This window comes from Onychostoma macrolepis, chromosome 03 (genome assembly GCF_012432095.1).
Source record: "Onychostoma macrolepis isolate SWU-2019 chromosome 03, ASM1243209v1, whole genome shotgun sequence".
Classification (NCBI taxonomy): domain Eukaryota; kingdom Metazoa; phylum Chordata; class Actinopteri; order Cypriniformes; family Cyprinidae; genus Onychostoma; species Onychostoma macrolepis.
In genome coordinates, this window is record NC_081157.1 from 26,689,337 (window position 1) to 26,712,861 (window position 23,525).

At 36.1% G+C, this 23,525-nt stretch overlaps 1 protein-coding gene across 7 annotated transcripts in view; it reads left to right on the plus strand.

The window, feature by feature from the left end:
- The window catches only part of baiap2a (BAR/IMD domain containing adaptor protein 2a), an 88,635-nt gene that overhangs the window by 36,445 nt on the left and 28,665 nt on the right, over positions 1-23,525 (plus strand). For all 7 annotated transcript variants that reach the window (XM_058770263.1, XM_058770260.1, XM_058770264.1 and 4 more), the window contains exons 4-6: positions 13,103-13,164; positions 14,177-14,248; positions 20,767-20,904. In XM_058770263.1, the coding sequence (XP_058626246.1) occupies positions 13,103-13,164; positions 14,177-14,248; positions 20,767-20,904 (272 nt within the window). The remainder of the gene's footprint in view (positions 1-13,102; positions 13,165-14,176; positions 14,249-20,766; positions 20,905-23,525) is intronic.

Here is a 23,525-nt window from a genome sequence, read left to right on the forward strand (position 1 = left end):
CTCTCACCCTCTCTCACCCTCTCTCACCTGGGCCTGTCGGAATGAGAGCAGTGGAGCTCTTTTATTAGCCCTGTGCCTCGGTCCCAGGAGCCCTGCTTTCTCCTGCTCTATTTCTGAGAGCTGCACTGCATGCTGGGAGAACGAGGGCCCACACGCACTCCCTCACCTTGCCCTTGATTTGCTGTCTTGGCATATATGTGCCGAGTGTCTTGATCCATGCTGTATATATGTTGCGTCTGGCATGGCTTTCATAGAGCTCAGAGCTAGAATAGTTAATAAGCTTCTGTAGCCCCATGAAATTAGAGGCTTTCTGCTTTTCATCCTGTAGTGCTTTATTACAGAGATGGCTTCCTCTCAATTGCTGTTATTATAATATCTCCTTTCTTTTTGTGCTTGCTTTCGTTTCTTTTTTTTTTTTTTTTTTTTTTTCTTCTTCACATTCGCTCTTCTTTTTTAAAGAGGTCATATCATGGAAGACAGAAGGTTTTTCTTACTTTTTAGCAAATAAGAGGTGAATGTAGTCATCAGTGGTAAAAGTGATTTAATTTATATTAATGGTATGATATATACTTTAAGATTTTATTTTTGATCCTTCAGAATTCATTCTAATATGCTAATCTACTATCAATGTTGAAAATGGAACCTGCAATACTTTTTCAGGATTTCATTAATGAATAAAAAAAGTTAAAAAGAACAGCACTTAGGCCTATTTAAAATAGAAATCTTTTCTAACAATAAAAGTCCTTAATATCACTTTTTAGCAATTTAACACATCTTAGTTTAATAAAAGTATTCATCTCTTTCAAAAAAGACATTTTTGTTACAAAATATTTCTATTTTAAATAAATGCTGTTCTTTTTATTTACCAAAGAGTAAAAGTATCTCAGGTTCCAAAAAATATTAAGCAGCTCAACTGTTTTCAACGTTGATAATAAATCAGCATATTAGAATGATTTCTGAAGGATCGTGTGACCAAGTAATGGAGTAATGGCTACTGAAAATTCAGCTTTGCATCACAGGAATAAATTACATTTTAAAGTATAACCATATAGAAAGCAGCAGAGGTGGGTAGTAACGAGTTACATTTACTTGAGTAAATTTTTTGGGTAACTAATACTTTTAGAGTATATTTAAAAATGGGTAATTTTACATTTTTAGTGAAAAAGCGGTACTTTTACTTCGTTACTGTGGGCGACACTCCTCTCGTTACTTTATCTTAATGCAATACAAGTTATAAATCCTTCAATTTATTCCAAGCGCGTCGTCTACTTTTTTTTTCTGGGCAATGAGCGATGCCCATTCGCAAATTATTCATTCTTTTGAGTCAATTCTGTTTGAAGGCTTGATCAAACCAGTTGGCAGACCAGTGAATCGGTTCGCGAATCAGTTTGAATGATTCGTTCGTTCAGTCGTCTGAAGCGGTTCTCACTCAGAGTTGTAACATCGAGAGTGTTGAAGACATGGCTTTGGATCAACAGTCAGTTGAAAGTAAATCTGCAAAGGCTATGGTTTGCTAGCTATGAAGATCTTTATTAGACGAACACCGCGTGTGCTGTCTGTTCCACAGGTATAAATTCGATTACAATACACGATACCACTATGACGTTACCAGTTTGTTGTACATGTACCTTACACATTAAATACATTGTATAATTCATTCATTAAATAAGCTGTCACAGAGTATGAAATAAACACCCGCCAAACCCGCGTTAGTTCCAGGAGGAATGCCTTGCCTAGACACAATTAATAGTGATATTTTAACAATATTTATGCTTGCAGAAATAAAGGCTACATTTGTTTACATTTTGCAGAACAGACAGAAGAAGATCCGTCAATGTGCATTTGTTTCGATATGTTCAGATGTTCTGTAGCAGTCACTCTTCTCCGTGTCAGAGGTTATATACATTTATAATACATAATTAAACTTTAAAATATAATTTAATTTAACTCATTGATGCAAATCAGAATTTGTATCAGCTGTTACTCTAGTTTTCAGAGTAATATGATCATTCAGAAATCATTCAAATATATTGATTTATCACCAGTGTTGTTGAAAATATTTTTTGGAACCTGTGACAGTTTGTTCAGGGTTCTTTTATGAATGGAAAGCTAAAAAAGAACAGCATTGATAATAAATCAGGCTGATAAACATTCTGATTTGCATCACTGAAATAAATTACATTTAAAAAAAAAAAAAAAAAAGTATTTTGAACGGCTGTGTGTGTGTGTGTGTGTGTGTGTGTGTGTGTGTGTGTGTGTGTGTGTGTGTGTGTGTGTATCTATATATCTAAAAAAAAATAGACTATATTCAGTATATGATCCAAAGTAACTAGTAACTAACTACTTGAGTAGTTTTTTTATCCGATACTTTTTTACTCTTACTCAAGTAACTATTCAGACTATTACTTTTACTTTTACTTGAGTACAGTTCTTGGGTACTCTACCCACCTCTGGAAAGCAGTTATTTTAAATTGCAATAATATTTAACAATATTACAGTTCTTTCTGTATTTTTTTATCAAATAAATGCAGCGTTGATGAACATAAGAAACTTTAAAAACATTTTACATCAGTAAAATGTGTTGATAGTGGCTTTTTATACAGTACAGTAGTAGAAACAGACTGTTCAAGGGTCAGAGGTTCGACAATATAAACTAAAGTAAAGCTAAATTCCATATTATAAGTGGACAGCCCTGTAGCAATGGCCTTTAAACTGCGCTGTGTTGGTGTATTCCTGTCAAGACACACCTTGAGGTCATCTGGATCAATCAGTGCTCTGCGTCAAACACGTCACAACAAGGCAGTGAGAAGCTTCTGCAAAGAACAGTTTGATTCAGAGAATGATTGTGTGGTTAGATGAAGCCGCTGGATTTCATTGGTATATTTCAGTTATATTCTTCTCATGTCTCAGGCTCGTTCCAGCAGGTGTATGTTCTTCTGCCTTGATACCTCCTCACATTAGCCCTATCATAGTGTTTCCACCTCCCGTCAGCTGAGGAGCACAGGCTGTGCCGAGAGGATCCCTCACACTTGCCCTTCACTGCCAAATCTGCCAAAAATTGCAGTTTGGAGTGTAAGCAGCATCCCTGTCAGCTCTAATGGCTACATTCACACACTGTGTTGTCTGTCAGGATTACAGACTCTCTGATCTCCACCTCTTTCTTTTCCCTCTTTTCCCCGTCCTCAAACCCTGAAGCTTCTTATGATGAACAAAGCTGCACACATACCCAAACAAACAAACACAAAGATATGCTCACAATCAGAAAACCCTTGAAAAACCACAGGAATTGCATGTGTTTTTCTGTTTTTGTTGGAATGATATTGTATGTAGTAGTTTCTTTTCAAGCCATGGTACTCATGATTATTTTATTGATTTACAATGGTACTACTTACATATTTGTGCCATTAAGTAAATCTTCCATAAATTCCAATGTATTTATTGTTATTATTGTATAAGTGTATATTAATGATTACAGAAAAACACTGTAGTAATTTTTCTAAAGCTGTGCAAGAGGCTGTTTTTCTGCCTTTAGATTGGGTTTTTGCTCTCCTAGTTTGCTGGCTTCAGCTGAACTGTCATTGGAGAGTTCAGTGATCTGTGTCTCTGAACAGCACTTGAAACTGATCCTACATGCTGAGGTGAAGAAGTCACGGCAGATTTTACTGGGTCAGTAGGACAGGATCCCTGATCTGACATGGCTGATCTCCAGCTATTTGTATTATTATTCTCTTAGAGCACACACACACACACACACACACATATTGGGTTTTCATGTTTTATGGGGACTTTCCATTGACGCAATGATTTGTATACTGTACAAACTTTATATTCTATCCCATGACCTTAATTTAGGGTTTTACTATAGACATTTGGTCTCTTTTACCTGGACCACACACTGGTTTCCATGTTTTATGGGGATATTCCTGAGGCAAAATGATTTTTATATTGTTCAAACTGTATGTTCTATCCCTTTCCTACCCCTCACAGAAAACTTTCTGCTATTTTTAGATTTTCAAAAAACTTCATTGTTCGATTTATAAGCTGTTTTCATCATGGGAACCAAAAAATGTCTCCACAAGGTCAAAATTTAGTCCCCATAACATAGAGAATACCAGGTACACACACACACACACACACACACACACGCATGCATGTAGTTCTGTTGGCATCTTTATGAAATAGCTCAAATGTCCTATGGTATTACCATGTTTTTGGTACCATGTTAATACTATTCTTTGAAGTATCTGTAGTAGGCCTATGTGTACCATGGTCCATGGAATATGACAGTGTTTCCTAAATATAGTGTGTATATACACAGTAAAAGAACTAAGATATGAAGCGTGCTATGAAATGACAATACTTTATGTACATGGTGTATTTATATTTGCCTGTTTTGCTACTAAGAAATAATAGCTAAGTATATTTGCAACTAGCTAAGTCAGGCAAATGATAAAACAGATGATAAATGATAAATCGCATGATTTGGAATTCAAGAGCAGTATTTATCTGGTAGAAAAAACAAATGTTTTTAAATTAGGATCACTGCTCCAAACTTGAATATATAAATGTATAAATTTAAAACAAAAGAACACTTGTATAACTGCAGGCAAAATAGTAAAAAAAAAAAATTAAAAAAAAGTGTTATGTAACTAAATGTGTGTTTTTTTGTTTTTTTCACTACAATAAGTCTTCTGCTAACACTGGTAATTATGACTATTTTTTTGAATTACTTAATTAAAATGAATCATCCAAACAAAGTCTCATTCAGATGAATCAGACTTCTCTACAATAGAGAGAGGATGTCTAGGAGAGCGCGTTTGATTGTTGTTGGCTGGTTTCACACATCTCCAGCCCTGCTCCTGCAGGGCACCTTCTTGCACATTTACTTCCAAAACACCTGCCTGGAAGTTTCTGGTGATCCTGAAAACATTGATTAGCTGGTTCAGGTGTGTTTAATTGGGGCTGGAGATAGACTCTGCAGGAAGATTGGCCTTCAGGAGCAGGATTGGACACCCCTGATGTGATCTTAGCCGCAGCAGTCTCGTGTTTTGCTTTCACTCTCTTGCTGCATGAAAGAGCTGCAGCTGTGTGCAGAAAATAATGGGATGTCTGTGTTTGGCTTCATAAATGTCTGCATCACAAAAGATTGTGCTGATAAGTAGCTTCACGGTGCTTCAACACATATTTCGCATGCTTGCCAATTTAGTGTGCAAATTGTATCAACATGGGCTCAGCAATGATTATGCAGCATTACTGCAAATGCAAGATGCAGGCCATTTATTCATGCTCTGGATTGTAGCAAGCAACAAAGCACTGGCAAGTGTTCAGTGAAAAAATGGTTGAGGGAATTGTAACTTTAAGCAAATCAGACTACCAATAGGAGTAAATGCATTTCAGCACATGATCTGTTTCCTGTCAGATACTGTGGTGAAGTGAAGGAAAAACTGAGGAAGTGTTACTGTGACTGGATCAAAAGTTCATATCATGGTAATTGCTGAAACTTTTTGGGCTAACATGTTCAGATATATAAATATGTATATATGTATAAGCAAGTGTAAACAAAATAAATGTAAAAAAATTAAATAAATAATTGTAACCAATAAATAAATGCACTGTGGCTGTTTGAAAATGTTGAAAAACCTAAGGGGAAAAAAACCCTTTCTTCTCCGTGATAAGTGGGTGTCAGAAACCGAAGGTTGCGTAGTGCTGGTTAATGTATGTGGTTAACCTTTGTATTTCTGCTTTTCCAGAAACATCATCTGCATGGACGTGAAAATGAGTGAATTTGTATTTTAATTTAGTCTATCAATGTGAAAATCAGACCAAATTTTTATGCAGCATACATGCAGTGTTGTAGATTTTTACCTGTAGATGGTCTAAAAATCTAAACAAAAAATCTAAAAATCTTTTGCTTGCTCGGGAGCAATTACCCTCCTCCATCCCCAACTCCTCCTTTCACACAGTCAGGACTTGACTTCCGATATTCCTGTTGAATCAGACTCCCTAATCTTGAGTAATGTGTTACACTAAATGTAATTAAGTGCATTAATGATCTGCTCGATTCTGTTCTGTTAACGCTATTACTATTATATTATTGTTGCTGCTTTCCCTGCTCATTCATGACGGGCTGCATGGATGGGCAGGGAGTTTTTGCCCAGAACAGAACCATACCGCCAATCCAAACTGTATGCTAATTGTCTGTCATTTGACGACAGTGGTCCTGACAGAAATATATTTTAAGCAGCAAGAAAACTGTTCACTGCGTTAAAAAAGAATGTCATCTTATTTCAATTATTAATGCATCTGATTTGTGTTCAGATTTTCCATTGTGATGTAGCGCACCATTAGTATTAGAGCAACCAGCATTATGAACAACAACAATACAGCCTCTTGATGACCTCCAGTGATTAAAATCGCTGCATGTGTGAATGAGGACTGCACACACAATACAGTGTGACACAACTAAGTGCTGTTTGATGTAGTGGATGCACCAGTGCACCATGGGATGCATGTGTTTTGTCAGTTGCAGCACGGTGGGGAGTGATGTAATCTGCTTGTTGTACAAATAGATAAGGGAGTTGACGCATCTATGTTAGGCTTAGAGTCCTCCATTTTGTTCTTCAGAATCTGGGTTTGGCTGGCAGCCTGAGTGTTTCGACTGTTTCCATGACACCCTGCAGCGCTCCACGCTTGACCATTGTCAGTGCTTTACTCTAGTCTCCTCGTTCTCCTCCTCCCAGACTGGTCCGGCCTGTCGGGTTTGCCCGCGGCTCTCTGTTAGTGACGACACTCCTGCACTTCAGATGTTCTGACAAATGTTTGCATATGAAGCCGGCGAGGTGAGCCTGGGGCAGGAAGTAGAGGACGACTTATTTGACTAGATGAACTTGATCCAAATGCACACGCATTTTTTTTTTTCTGTCCAAGTAGAGACATGCAAGACTGCAGGCGCAGATTTTCCCAAGAGAACATGTCCTCTGACAGGTATCTATTGCTCTCCCCTCGTTGCGGGTTGTGACAGAGGAGCAAATAGTTTTTCATTCCTGAATAAAAGTTTCTTGAGGTTATTTATTTAATTATTTATTTATTTGCTTGCTTGCTTACTGTGTGTCTCAAAAATGTCAGCGTGATGATAACTGTTTTATAAAAAAGTACTTAAGTTTCAGAAATGTATCTATTATTATTATTATTATTATTATTATTATTATTATTATTATTATTATTTTAATATATTAATAATTGTAAATTAATAATATTAAGTATTATTTTAATAAAGTGATTGATTTATTTTATTTTTTGTGTGTCTCCAATGTCAGGATGATAAAGCTATCCTAATAAAAATGTTTACATAATAATAATAATAATAATAATAATAATAATAATTCCTAATATTAATTTAATATTACTCATATCATTTGTACATGTTATTACTATTATTCATTTATTTTAAAGTAGATTTTGTATGTATGTGTCTAAAATGTCAGGATGATAAAGCTGTCCTAATAAAAATGTCCTAACTCAAATTTCAGGATGATAAAGCTGCTCTTAATAATAATAATAATAATAATAATAATAATAATAATTGTTCTTTTTATTTCTTTGATTTATTCTTTCAATTGTTTTAACAAATCTGCTTCACTGCTTTCACTACTTATTTATTGTATTATATGATCAAATGATTTAGTTTGTCTGCAAAATCATGTAATGCAGCCAACAGATTTTCCCAAGAGAAACTGCATTACTGACTGATGACAGGTATGCATTGTTCTCCCTGGTTGCAGGTTGTGAGGGAGAAAGGGAGACAGCCGTGACAGGCCCTGAGAGTATGTATGTGTGTGTGTGTGTGTGTGTGTGTGTGTGTGTGTGTGTGTTCTGGCTTTCGGTGTCGAGCTCTCTGCAGTAACCGTGACTCCTCGCTGGCCTGTTGCTGTCTGTCAGTCAGTAAGGCAGCTGTGCTCAAAGCAAAGAGAATGCGGATGTCACAAGTCCATTATAAAGAGCTTAAAGTACCTGCATACAAAGAGTTCCTGTCAGACACATCAAAGCTGAGGCTCTTTCTCAAAAGCTTTTGGTGTGTGGTTTTGCTGTAAAAACTCGCTGCACATCTTTAACTACATATCAGATCAAAGATTTCATATGTAAGGTCTGAAATCAGTATTTTTATTTAGAAAATATTTTGCTGACTTATATTAATTCGGTAACAGCCTCAGACCTCGTTTCCTTTGACTCGAGCCAAACAAAGTCAGGCTTTCAGGTCTGCTTGCAAAGTGAATAAATGATCTAAAGGTGGCTTGAGGAAGAAGCTTTTCCAGTAACGTATCAGGAAGGAAGGTTTGGGTGTGTCTGTGTTTCTGTGTTTCTGTGTAAGGAAGCTCTGCTCTCTGGTCACATGCACACTGGAGGGTTCTTTGGGAGTGACATTTAAATGCGGGAGTTAATCCTCTAAATTATCATTCAGTAAGTATGAAAAACAGAAGTCACTCCCAAAATGGCATGGTTGATTTGGTGGTAACCATAGCAGTGTTTTGGAGTGTGTGTATACTGTATATATGTATGTCATTTCATTACAAAATGTATTTTTATGACAATACTGGATTAATTCAGGTTGTAAAGTGTCAAGTGGTAAGATTTAATATTTCAATACGTAATATATAAAAAAAAAAAAAAAAAAATATTAGGGCTGTCAGTCTATTAAACATGTTCATCTAATTAATTACATGATGTTTCAATTAATGAATGTAATTAATCACAAAATAAATTTGACTGAAAATACCCACAAAAGATTATTTAAAGCAAATAAAAATTTTGTTAAATGAGAAAATATCAAGTAGACATTACAAATTGTAGCTTTAGAAAGAAATATTTTATTTAAATCAGCATAAAATGTATTACACACAAGCGTTTATGCTACATACATAACTACATAATTGCATTTATGCCCTGTATCATATTTGTCAGCAGTCAACTATATGAAATGTAAGATGACATACGGGTTTGGGGGCGGGGCCAGTGCGTTAACTGCGTTTAAAATATTTTAATAGTGTTATTTTTTCATAATAAATTAATTAAATTAAAGCGTTAAACTGACAGCCCTAATGTATATTTAAAGGTATAAATGTATTGCTTGAGGGTTATATATATATATATATATAATAATTATATATATATATATAATAATAATTATTATTATTATTATTTTTTATTTATTTATTTTTTCCTTGAAAATGCTTTTAAAACCTTATTAAACCAGGTTAAACTAGATTTATAAAGGATTACAAAATTTTGGCCAAAGTAATATTAGATGCATGTTCATCAGATGACCTGTAATTCAGTTGTGTACAGAATCGGATTAAGGACTAGAAAAGGAGTGACCTGTGTGTATCTGTGTGTTTGTGGCAGGTTGTAGAGCTGCATTTGTTAATTGATCTGAGCACTAAGTCAAAAGACCTCTTAGGTTTGTAAGCCTGAGCACGGCTGATTCTCTTTAATCAGTTTAGGTGCCATGCTGTGAGACTTATGAGAGAGGCCACTGTTTGTCCAGGAGATGACTCTGCAGTCTGCACCAAACCTGTGTGTAATCAAACCTCTGATAGTGTTGTGATTTGCATGTTGGTGTGTTTCAGTCACTAGATTAATTGCAATCAAGCCACTGAAGTCATTTGAATCATTATTTTTAATATCAAAGTGTCAAAGTGATAGATAGATAGATAGATAGATAGATAGATAGATAGGTAGGTAGGTAGATATTTTAATTTGAGTGATTCTACTAAATTGTAAACAAATGTGTGTCACACCTGAACAATTTGATGATTAGCTCAAAAGTTTAAATGGAAATTTATGTGTACTCTGCTAATTCATTGTTTAGTGACATTTTACAGTAAGGTTGTATGTGTTAAAGAATGAATGAACAATAATTTAATCATTCAACCTTTATTAATGTTAATTTCTGCATACTAGTGCATTTTAATATTGCATTATATAAATTAACCTTAGTACAGCAAGATTATTAATGCTGTAAAACTGATCATTGCTATAGAGATACCTAATGTTAATGTAAGAATATTATAAAATATTACCCAGCATTTTATTAAAAGCATTTACTACCCAGGACAGATAAAAAAACATTGCATATCAGCCAGTTTCACTCTTGTGATTTGAGGTTTCTCTGATTTGTAATGTTTCGGATAAGCTTCAGATGATGGGAGTATGTGAATTATTTTGCAGTTCTTGCATTTGAGAAATGGATTGAGAATGGAAATGAATAAATGAGAGAATAAAATGTGCAGTTGTTTCTTTAGTATCGTGTTCCCTCTGTTCTGAGTCTTTTTGTTCCTGTTCTGTAAAGCTTTCTTAACTATGTCTGCATGACTGAATGATTTTGGACTGCAAAGCTCATTTAGATGTGTTTTTCTTTACTTTTAACATGCACATAGAGATCATATTTAAGATTGGTGCGCAAAACTCAAGATAGTGATCTGTAACAGTTGTATGACCCTTAAAGGAATTGTTCACCCATTTACCATTTACACTGCAAAACCTGTTATTGTTTCAATGGACTACAAAAGGAGAGATTTTGAAGAATCTACACACTGCTCTTTTCCACACAACAAGAGTCTGTCAAAAACAAAACGGTATCAATAAAATCCCCGTAAAAGTGGTCAGTGCAACTTGTTTACTATATTCCAAGTCTTTTGAGGTCATGCAACAACTTTGTCACGTACAGTATGAAGTGTTCAAGCATGCGCAAACACATTTTAAACATTCAAAATTTATTTTAGAATGAAGTTTCATTGCTACAACAGAGAGCAAGATTTTCATTAAATGACATGAATTTTGGTCTGTTCCTCTCACAAAGCTATCAAATGGCTTTTGAAGACCGGGAATATGGGACTTTTGTGGGACTTTCTAGTAGTTGAAAGCCAGTATTTTTTGTTTGTTTGTTTGTTTTTTAATTATTGGCATTAGCCTTTCATATCATCCATGTCATATTCAATGTTTACTGCATGTAAAATTAGTATTACCTTGTTTTATGAGATTGAGAACTATTGGTTGCAGCTTCCTTTTTAATCATGTTTTTAACTTTTTTTTTTAATATGTATTATTTGTGAAAAATACTACGATAAGAATTTGTGATTATTTTAAAGAGTTAATAAATGCCCAATCTGGTGCATTTGCAAAACAGGCCCTCATTTAGCCCACTCTCTCTCATGCAGAGAATGAATGATTAAACATGCTGATTTACAGAAATCAATGGCCCATCCCAGCACACAACCCAATTCTTGTTCTAGTCACAGTAATGATTGTGTTATAGATCAACTATGCATATTTTTTCTATCAGAAATCGTGTTTTTCTCCAATAAATTAAACGATCACAGTAAAAAAAGAAAAAAGAATTTGTGATTCTTATCTAAAATAATTTGTTCCTATCTAAAATATAAATGTTTAATTTTACAGGTTTATTTTTTCATCAATTTTATATTAATTTCATTTTCGAATTATTTATGTTTAGTTCAGTTAATATGTAAAATAAATGTGATTTTTGGCAGCATACTATTTTTAAATGAAATATCATAAATATTAGCCTTACATCTGCCATTAACCACCCTGCTCTCCATGACATTGTCATTGGCCATCAAAAAAAAATCTATTTTGGTTGACACTTTTTCTTCTTTTGGTGTTTTAAAGCTACTGACCGCTGTCTGCTTTTGTTGTATGGAAAAGAGCAGCATGAACATTCACCTAAATATCTCCTTTTCTCTTTCATGAAAGAGAGAACATAAATCGGTTTGGAACATGATGAGGATGAATGAACATCGACAGAACTTTCATTTTTGTGCAAACTAGTCATCATTGATCTCTTTAGAAGCCTCTCTCAGAGTAATCAACAGACTGTATTTCTGAACCCAATGCTTCTGCTCTTCAGCGAGAGCTCTTCAATCACGCGTCTGTGGTGTAAACAAGCGTGCAGGGATGCAGTGTGTGTTGTTACACTGGACTGACTGTTAAATTGTCACGTATGAGGTGTTCAAGCATGCGCAAACATGAGATCCGCTTTACACCGTGCTTGGAGACGTTCTGTAGCGCCTAACTTTAGGTTGCCAGGCTGAGATGGGAGGAGGTCAGGGCGGCTCGCTGTTGTCTTCCATTGCTGTGTGTTCTTTTCACAGTGTCTCACCGGGTCTCCTCTGTGCTCTGCTCACTGTCTGTTCCTTTCTTTACAATGCATTGCATATTCAGAAGCAGCAGCATGTAGGTATATGAAAAACAACACAACTTCCACCAGCTGCATGGCCTCTCTTTGTTTAGTCCTTTTCTTCCTGTTTTAGTTTTCTTTACTCTTTTGCAACAAGTTTCACAACATTCTGACAGTCATCCTTGCAGAAGAAGCACTTGAAAAAAGACAAATGAAGCTAATTTCTAATTTACACTCATATTAGGCGAGAGTTTTTTTGTTTAAAGGAGTAGTTCACTCAAAAATGTAAATTCTGTCAGTATTTATAGACCTTCATGGCATTCCAAACCCATATGCTGTTATTTTTATTTCTGTGGGACACAAAGAGAATTTTTGAAGAATCCTTTCTATAAAGGTGCAGTTCAAAGTGACCATGTCTGTCAAGCTCCCTATAAAAGCCTTCAGAAGTTACATGATATCTTTCCCCAGAAAAATAACAGCATATGGTGAGTAAAAAGGACAGAATTTAAATTTTTCTGTGAAATGTTCCTTTAATACACTGAAATTTTGAAACCCTGTTTTGACATGCTTTGTATTTTGAGTTTCTGTCTTTGTTCTCCACCCTTTCACCCTGTTGTTAATTTCTGTGTCTCAGTGTTAAATGTCTTTGATCGTGTCATTGTCCCTATGTTTGCCCGTCTTGTGGTGTGTGTGTGTGTGTGTATGATGGCATGGTTGTAATGCACGTTGGGATTTATCTTGCCTCTCTTTCTTTCTTTCTTTCTTTCTTTCTTTCTGGCCTACTCCACCCTAACTCGATCTAACAGTCTCTTTAACCTCTCAACATTTGTTCTCACTTGAATCACATGATTATGAGTCCATTTCCTGTTGTCCTCTCTCTTAACTGACGACTGTCCCTCTTCTCTGCAGGGGATGTGCTTTTCCAGATGGCAGAGGTCCACCGACAGATTCAAGTGCAGTTAGAGGAAATGGTCTGTACTTCATTTGACTGCCATCCATTTTGCATCTTTATGAAAGTATCTATTTTGCATAGATTAGATTAGATTTAGAATTTTTAAAATCTTGGCAGGTTCAATACAAGTTAAATCCAGTGAATTTTAATGTAAATCACAGTTTACATGGAGCAAACTCCACACGTAGGAATTACGTAAAACAAAAAGGATTTACAGAGGTTTGTAGTTCGAATAACAAACATATCATCACTGAATAATTAAAGGTGCTGTATGTTGTTTTTTTTGTTTTGTTTTACTGTATCACAGCTTAAAAATACCATTAATATATTTGCAGACATTCAGGAAACAATTTTTCTCTGAAAAACAATGCTACAGCCAGTTATTCTTCTAATGTGTGTTCAGTGTCATAATGTCTGTTTTTGTTTTGTGTGATTCCGCCAACTGCCAATTTACCCAGTAATATTTAAACACCCAGGGTTGCCAGGTCATTGAAAATCCAGCATATTATAGCCATGGAAGCGGGCAAATGAACTGGGTCAGACATTGCAGATTCTACCTGACCTAAAAAGCCTCAGCATTCATCTAAAAATCTCTCTGACAAGAGGCATATTAAAAAGTGTAGAAATCAAATTTGGCGCCTTCCATTGTCAATTGCGCTCCTTCCTGTTTCTTATCTTCAATCTGGCAGCCCGTGTGAGTGTCGAATTTGGACTGCAGTACCCATTTCAACTGATAGCTGTGTCAATATTACATACTGCACCTTTAATGTAACCGCTAAATAAAAATACAACCTTGACGTTTCTGATATAAAACCTTTTGGAATGCTCAGCTGCAGTTGTTACTGTAACCACAACATTGAGGGATGACTAATTTGACTAATGACTAATTGCTTATCAACATTATACTAAAAATGCTGTCTATAGTGTATTGAACACGTAACATTTCTGAGTACATTGTATAATCTGCACAAATATGTGTTTCAAGGTTCTTCAAAAGCCAATTTAACTAACTTTTATACATTTTGTTGCAGTTGAAATGCTTCCACAACGAGCTGCTGTCAGAGCTGGAAAAGAAGGTGGAATTGGATGCGAGATACCTGACTGTGAGTCCACAGAACACATCCCACTCCTTCTGATAACCTAACAGACTGACAGAAGTGCTTCTCCTCTACTTTAGTAATACACATTTCTCTGTCGGAGCAACCGACACAGACACCCTTCACGCACACTTTTTGTAATCTGTTTGGTTTCCAATGAATAAAACTATTCCAAGTTTCCTATTTCACTTGAAAATGCATGAGATTGTGAAAGTAAAATGGGTTGTGAATGGCCTTTTAGACTGACTTTACAGTTGTTAAATCTAGGGCTGGGCAAGTTAACATGTTATTGGCGTCAGCACCTCTCGTTTACTTTGAATGGAGTGATGTCAAGCGTTGCTGAACTGAACTGTGGGTCTGTCGCGTCGCGGAAGAAGTTGAAAACTTTTAAACTTTTCAAGCGCCAATGCAGGCGTCAGCCAATCAGATCGCCTTATGCAAATACCTCAGCGCAGACGCTAGCCAATCCTGTTCATGCAACACCAGAAAAGTAATGTGATTGGCTGTTGTCACTATGACGGTCGCGTCAGCACCAGGCTTCAGACTCACCCTCCGTCAAGCGTTGATGCCGACGCCCTGTGTGAATGAGGTGTAACGCATTAATGAATTAACAATTATTTTATCGCACTTTTTTTAAATAAATTTTTTTTTAATTATTAACTGTTGCTCACTGGCTCTGAATACACATACAGACAAACCATGGGTCACAGGAGTATGGAAGGCCGTTGGGGCCAAAACGTGTGGGATTAACGCGTAAATACGCGTTAACACGCGATTTACGTGTTAACGCGTCATTTTGTGCTGGCATTGAGCTTTAGCACCATCTACTGGTGGTTTTTAATGCATTTTAATTTAATGTCTTTTCAGGCATAAGTGGGCTACAACTACATATAATAGATACAGCACAACTAGTATTCAAGTATTTTTAAATTATAACTGTTCAACCCCTGAAAATCAACAAAAGAGCAATGATATGCAAGTATGTAAATGTAAATGTACATAGGGAGTCTGTTGTCTCCTTCCCCTTTTACTTACTTTTAAAACATCAAAGCATGTGTATTGAGTCTACTTCAATCTAGGAACTAAACTTGTGTATGGCTGGAACCACTTCTTTTCTTGTATATAATACACACACACCTTAGCAATTGAGAGCGGTTCTTTGCTGAAGATGGAGCAGGCAGTGCTGTTGACTTCAAGACCTCATAGTGTTCAAACTTGTAATGAAAACAACGAGAGATGTATACCATAGATTAGCTTGTGTTAATGAGCCACCGTTTTAGATATAAATAAGGTCTTTTGTTGCTATCATGTCCTATATTTTGTCACCCCTTCTCAGATGGTTAAAGTGCCTGACACACCACTGGGTAGAATTCGAAATACATTACAAAGATATATCTAATACCTTAAAATTACTTGATAACATTGGATACACTAATTTCATGCAATAAATCAATAATTACTAAACCCCAATGCCCCAGGAAAAGTAATATTTTGGTTATGTTTTTGTTACGAACTAATTGAGATATTTAACAGCTATTAAGTATCTTCACTTAATAATTGAACAAGTCATCCAACCCCTACCTTGATCCACATGTGACAAGGAATGTGCCCTCCCTTATATGGTGAATAATCAAAGGACACACACAAAGAAATTAATCAAGAGTGGCTTGTATTAGTAATAACTGAAATCAGACAGATGAAATATAATTTGACATGTATAATAATACAATTTGTGAAAATGTTAAATCATAGACTGAAGGTAGTATCAACAAGGAAATTAAATATATTTTAATACAGAACATGAGACTATGTTTCCCCTGGCTCTTCCATGTGCCCTTCCGTCAATGTCCCTGGCAGGTGATGGTTGCTTTAAGTAAACTCATGGTATGCTCAGTGTAGTACTTGGGTCACAACAACATGAATAATTCAAATAAAACGAAAGGGTGATGTCACGTTACGTTGACACTGCCTGTCGTAACAGCTTGTAATCCTTTTTATAAATATTAATGTGCTGATGCGCATCTTCGTTTTATTTTAATTATTCATAAGATTGTGAATGAGCACTTACCTAATAATTACGTTGAGCCTACCTCATCTAGCGCATCTACCATTTAGGTATGCGTTAACATGTAATCGCTCGTTAACGCATAGTTTACGCGTTAACACGTAAATCGCGTGTTAATGCGTAAATACGTGTTAACGTGTTAGTACCACTCGTTTTGGCCCCAACGGCCTTCCATACAGGAGGGGTGGGATGTTGATCAGTACTGGCTTGGGATAAGTGTCATCACGTGTCTCAACCAATGAGAGCATTTGGGGCTCACATGAACGCTCCTGATAAAATTGTTTAGGCTAAGCGTCAACATTCACAAACCACTGTTCACTGTTATTTTTAACAGAAAAGAACGCAATGTGCTCGTAATCACGACTTCATAAGTGGGAAACAGGAAGTTTCCGATAGCACGTGAAGACGGCAGAGAAGCGCTCTCGCTCAGCAAAGTGGAGAGCATCATTTTGTTAACTTTGTGGTTTATTATTTTGAGTCGTTTGGGATGCAGTAACACACAGTCCTCTCACAGTATATTGCTTTACAGATCTATCACTTTTGCCGCTAAGAAATGTTAACTCAATCATGCTGCATGTATCAGAGCGCGGTTAGCGCTCACACTACATGCGTACCTCACCCAAGCCAAACTGAACCGTGCTCTGGCCCACCTCTTCCAACCGAGCCAGGGCCGGCTAAACGAACCGTGCTCTGCTGTGTTGGGTCCCACGGGAGTGCAGGTCTCTACTCGGAAGGTGCCTGTTAAAATGTTATGATCGAGGCTCTGGACTCTGAGCATAGCTTGTTTTTCTATAATAAACTATAAAATATTTCCTATAAAGACTTTAATGCCCTGGCAGTCACATAGCTTTGGTTTTATATGTAATTTGATTACATTAATGTTATAAGTTGAGATTTACAAGAAATATTTTAACTGCTAATGTTACTATGTAAAAGGAATACTGCTGTAAAAAAGCATCTTATTTGTTTAAAGTGTTTGCAAACAAAATGTTATTGCATGTTTGTTCATATACCAGTACTTTTAAATGAAAAAAGTGTGCAATACACTACTTTTGAATTCTTTAAAATTAATCGCATTGTTATGCACTAAATTCAATAAACAAATTAATCGTTGCCCAGCACTAGTTAAATCATAGTTGGCATGAAATTATCCAGAAGTCTCTTATGTTCAGCAAGGCTGCATTTATTTGATTAAAAATACAGTACAAAATGTAAAACATTATTACAATTTAAAATAACTATTTTCTATTTGAATATATTTTAAAATGTAATTTATTCCGGTGATGCAAATTTGAATTTTCAGCATTATTACTCCAGTCTTCAGTGTCACATGATCCTTCAGAAATCATTCTAATATGCTGATTTGCTGCTCGAGAAATGTTGTCATTGTTGCAAACAGTTGTTTAATATTTTTTTGTTGTTGTCGTTGAAACTGTTTTCAGAATTCTTTGAATAGAAAGTTCAAAAGAACAGTATTTATTTGAAATATAAATATTTTGTAACAATGTAAAAGTCTTTACTGTCACTTTTGAGCAATTAAATGTGTCCTTGCTGAATAAAAATATAAATTTCTTTCAAAAAAGTTAAAAATATCTTACTTATGCCAAACGTTTGTTGTGTAAATATGGATATTTAGCAATTTTTGAGTTAAATTTTGTCTTACTACTTGGCAGTCTGATGAAATATTGAGCCAAGAATATTTAAAAAAATAAATAAATAAAAAACTGGATGACATTGCTAACTCTGCTTTGGTTACATGCTCCACATTTTGGCAAATGGAGCAGATTATTTGCAAACAATTTACATTTATGCATTTGGCACATTATTTTATGCAAAGCAACTTATCAGTACACGTGTTTCCTTGATTCAAACACAACTAGTAGAGCTACAGAAAAGAAAAGAAAAAAAAAATAGAAAAATTGTGTTCACTACACAGTATATATACCGCAGACTTCTTTTATAGTAGTTAGTATACCATTCCAAACACACCCATAGATCTTGTAGAAATACGTCTTGTTTTCTTGTATAGCAACGACCCTGTTTTCCCATCACTCCTGTTTCCACTATTTTCAACAAATGAAAGTACACAATTTGCTGCAGATTAAAGTATGTTTGGAGCAGTGCTGAGAGAGATATCTTTAGACTGTGAGTGGGTTGGAGAGGAGCTGTGTAGAGCAGTTCATTGGGGGGGTTTGGGCGACTGGGATTGGGCGTCGCTTGTCATCACATTGTATTCAGATAAAATTAAAGCCTTGCTGTCTTGCCTTATTCAGCGCTGGAGAGAGCGGTCTGCGGTCGTTCCCCATGGAAACCAAACACTTTTTTTTTTTTTTTTTTTTCTCTCAGTCCGCACATTCTGTGCAACACGTCGAGTCTCTGCTCTGGAGTCCATTGTGAGATCTCTATTTAGGTCTGGATGACTCTTATGATATCCATTTTGTGCTGCCGCCATTGGAGCACCATTTTATAAGGATTAAGAGTAAAATAACAGGTTGATTTAATACTAGTTAGTCTGAAGAAAATGCTTCAAATGCATATTCTGTTCTGCCCACAACAAATCCATCTTGACAAGTAAGCAAATCGAGTTAACTGAAGTTAACCAACCACACGCTCCATTTCTTAAATTCCCGGAGAAATCATGATCTGTCAGACCTGATTTTTATTTATTCCTGTAATGCCTTGTAAATCATTCATATGGTGAGAAAAGGGGATCATGGCAGTTGAAGCAGAATCTTCCTTTCTCCCGCCGAAGATTGAACGATTGCTCCATCACTCACATGTAACGCTGTCTTTGTAGACACTTTCCTGCTGCGCAAGAATCTGGTCGAGCTGCCAAACTATTTATAGACGTGTAGTCTAGAGATCATTCTCTCAGCGTACCTTGTGTAGGATGTGTGAAGATTCATATATCTAGAAATTCTCAGCCAAGTGTATCAGCCTCCAGAATTTGGCCGTGAGCCATGTTGTGCGGTTGGGAGTGGAGACCTTCACTGCTTTCTTCTGCAGACATCAGAACACACTGCCCTGAAACCCCAGACCTTTAGCTCTGCTCCAGACCCCAGTGAACCGCCTGCCAAGACCGCATTTGAAGGCATCATGAAGAGATCCTGACTTGAAGGCTGTTCTTAACAGTTGCTGGCAGAGCTATGCTGCCTTCTCAGATGTTCTGGCCAAACTGTAAGGCAGCATCGCAAGTGTCCATCTTTGCGAAGACAATCCTAGAACTGTGAATGTGCACTTTAGTCACTTTAATTGATGATTACTCAACAGATGAATCAGATGTGTGAGACTGGGGTTTGATGCTCAGTTTATATACAATATGTACCATTTTTTTCTTTTTTGCTGTTGCGTCACATCTAACTTTTTCCAGCATCTCAAACCATGAGTGTCGTGTCATTACGGTGCCATGTCAAGTTAAATATATTTACATTTTTGTGTATTGACAGTCACAGTTAAATTTATTGAAAAGTAAAATGGTGATATGTTTATTGTAAAGATGTTATCAACACTGAAAAATACTGATAAAATTACAAAATTATTTGTGGAATCATTAACTTAGCAACATGCTAAAGTCAAATTGAGTTGAGCAAGTCTGTATTACTGTGCTGATAACATCACAATTTCAAAATTATTATATTTGTATAGTTTAATTATGATAGTTTGATTATAATTCATATTCTAAAAACAATAATAATTGATAACATTTATTGTAACATTTACATACTAAAATAAGGATGCATGTTATTGATATTTGTATATATACAATGTATTATTTAGTGGTATAATAATAATTATTTTTTGTTGTTGTTGTTGATGATGATGATGATTTATTATTATTATTATTATTATTATTGTTATTATTTCAGTATAGACCAGACTTCAATCTGACAGTTATAATATCACACTTGATTGTGATCTAGTAATAAAAGCATTTATATAATAATAATAATAATTATTATTATTATTATTATTATTATTAATGGTTAGGACTGTGCTGATAAAAATCACAATTATACATACATACATACCTAAATATATATGTGTGTGTGTGTGTGTATGTGTGTATATGTATGTATGTATATATATATATATATATATATATATATATATATATATATATATATATATATATGTGTGTGTGTGTGTGTATGTGTGTATATGTATGTATGTATATATATATATATATATATATATATATATATAGTGAATTCTGTCAGGACCAATATGTACATTAGTGACCATTAAGAAAGTTCCTGTCTATGTAGGCTGTTTAAGATCAGCCAATTTCATTCAAGACTGTGGCTCAGAGGAGGGCAGTAGACAGCAGACAGCGAGTGAAAGGGAACATGACTTTTGACTAGTGGGCTTTGACTCCCATGTCTTTCTTAACACAGTAGCTACAGTCGGATGATTTCTGCATTTACCAACAATGTTTTTTTTTTTTTTTTTTCTCCTGAAGGCGGCTCTTAAGAAGTACCAGATGGAGCACAAAAGCAAAGGAGAGAGTCTGGAGAAATGCCAGGGTGAGCTGAAGAAACTGCGGAGGAAGAGCCAGGGCAGCAAGAACCCCTCCAAGTACGGCGAGAAGGAGTTGCAGGTGAGCCCCCACACCGCCACCGCCGCCACGGGCTGTGAACAGAGCTAGTGTGTCACTGTGGGCTCCATCGAGGCCTTTGAAAGGGACGGAGGTGGATGGATAGGCACTGGTTCAGCGAGACCACCTACATCATGTTAATGCTGGGATGATTTTGTCTGAATGTAAGAAGTGCTGCGAGCCTCTCGTGGCAGAGAGAACACAATGGGTGGGCGAAAGCCGTAGGTGTGTATACAAACAGCACTGCGGCATATCAGCTAAGAGGCTGCACTGAACACACACACACGCAAACATCAAGGTTGGTTTTTACTGACTTTCTTCCCTGTTTAAACTGCGCGAGTAGACCCTAACCTGCCGTATTAATTGCGGTGTGTGAATGCTGGCCTGCTGAGAGGAGACTTACACTGTGACAGCGGGGTTGTGGAGACCTGGCATAGATCAATAAGCAAAGTGCATGTGCTCTCTGGCCCAGAGCTCTCGGGAAGCTTACTCGCTCTGCTAGGTGTGAAAGAACGGCCCTCCTGACCCCATTTTGGAGCCATGGTATCCCTGATCGGCTCACACGTCCTTAAAACGTAGCTCTGCCAGTGTGTTTTTAGTTAGTTTTTATTTGGATTTTCCATTTCCATTTAGTTTTAATTTAATATAAAAGTTGTAGTTTTAGCATAATTGTTGTTTATTTTCAGAGTTATTTTAGTAGCTGTCCTATTTTTCAGCTGCCTTGGTCCCGGATTTTTTTTCCCGTTTGTTTTTCCTGTAGGGATTGTTTTAAAAGGTCTTCATTAAAAAGTTATAAGCCATGAACCAAACCAACCAGCAACTAGATGAATCACAACATTACGATCTTTGATTTGAAGCAAAAATATTTTTGGAAATCAGAAGAAAAAGACAAATTACAGGACTATTCTTAATGGATTTTAATGAGGGAAAGGACTGCAATCCCATGAAGCATTGCAAATCATATAATCAAATTAAAAATAATGGATAACTATCGATTTAAAGATGTTGATTATGTATACAGAAGCAATGTATTTTGTTTATTCCAAAATATGGCAAAGCAAGTCTTTTATTTAAAGTTTTTTGTTTGTTTGTATTATGTATATATCACATTTCATACACTGGTAGTTAAAATAAGTTCTTTACATAAATATTTAAAAAATAATCATAACATATGTATAACACAAACATTTAATTTAGAATGTAATAAAATCTAATTAAAAGCAGATTAAAATAAAAGAATACATAAATAAAATGATACAGTGCAATCGGTTGGATGCAGTTCAGTGCTCATTCAATAGATGCAGTTAAACAGAAGTATTGAGCTGCATATATATGTACAAATATTCAAGTAGTTTGTGAGAGGATGTTACAACATTTGCAGTTCTTAGAGTGATTCTTTATGGGAGGGTCACAGTTCTGTGATTGGTGGAGGTTTCTTTGCAGAATTGTGGGTGATGTAGTTTTTCACCTGGAATTCCACTGTTGAACATGATTATTTAAAAAAACGAATTAAAATCATCAAAAGTACCGACTTTGGTACCAGTCAATACTGAAATGTAAAAAATGTGATGATACCAGCATTTCCCACGAGCATTTTGAGTGCTGTTGAGCGGCTTCTTAAACACACCTGATTGGCCATTGTGTTCACGCGCTCAACAGATATGACTTTGATTGGCTACAGTGATCATCGCTTCATGCTTTTTTACCGAGTGCTTACAGAGACACACGGACATAGTAGCGTTTGAAAGCCGCCTCTATAAGAGGATCCGTCTATGTGCGGATATATTAGGGATCCACTAATAGATGTGGCTTTCAAACGCTCCCATGTGTATGGATGCTGGTATCATCACATTTTTAAAATTTGACACTGTCATTCTTCTAGAGAGACTGGAAAACTGGGTCAGGCTTTCTGGGATGGTCCTCAAATGGTTCAGGTCATACTTAGAAGGGAGAGGTTATTATGTGAGTATAGGAGACCATAAGTCTTAAGTGGACATCCATGACATGTGGAGTCCCACAAGGTTCAATTCATGCACCACTCTTGTTCAGCCTGTATACTCCCACTGAGTCAAATAATAAGAAATAACCAAGTTGCCTATCACAGCTATGCAAATAACACCCAGATTTTCCTAGCCTTATCTCCAAATGACTACAGCCCCATTGACTCTCTGCCAATCATTGATGAAATGAACAGTTGGATGTGCCAAAACTTTCTTCAGTTAAACAAGGAGAAAACTGAAGTCATTGCATTTGGAAACAAAGATGTTCTCAAGGTGAATGCATACCTTGACTCTAGGGGTCAAACAACTAAAAATCAAGTCAAGAATCTTGGTGTGATTCTTAAGTCAGACCTTAGATTCAGTAGTCATGTCAAAGCAGTAAATCAGCATACTATCATCTCAAAAACATTGCAAGAATTAGGTGTCTTGTTTCTAGTCAAGACTTGGAGAAAGTTGTTCATGCCCTCATCACCAGCAGGGTGGATTATTGTAATGGTCTCCTCACCAGCCTTCCCAAGAAGACCATTAGACAGCTGCAGCTCATCCAGAACGCTGCTGCTGGGATTCTAACAAGAACCACAAAAGAACGGTTGCTTCTTGCCTTATTGGCTGATTATATCTGAC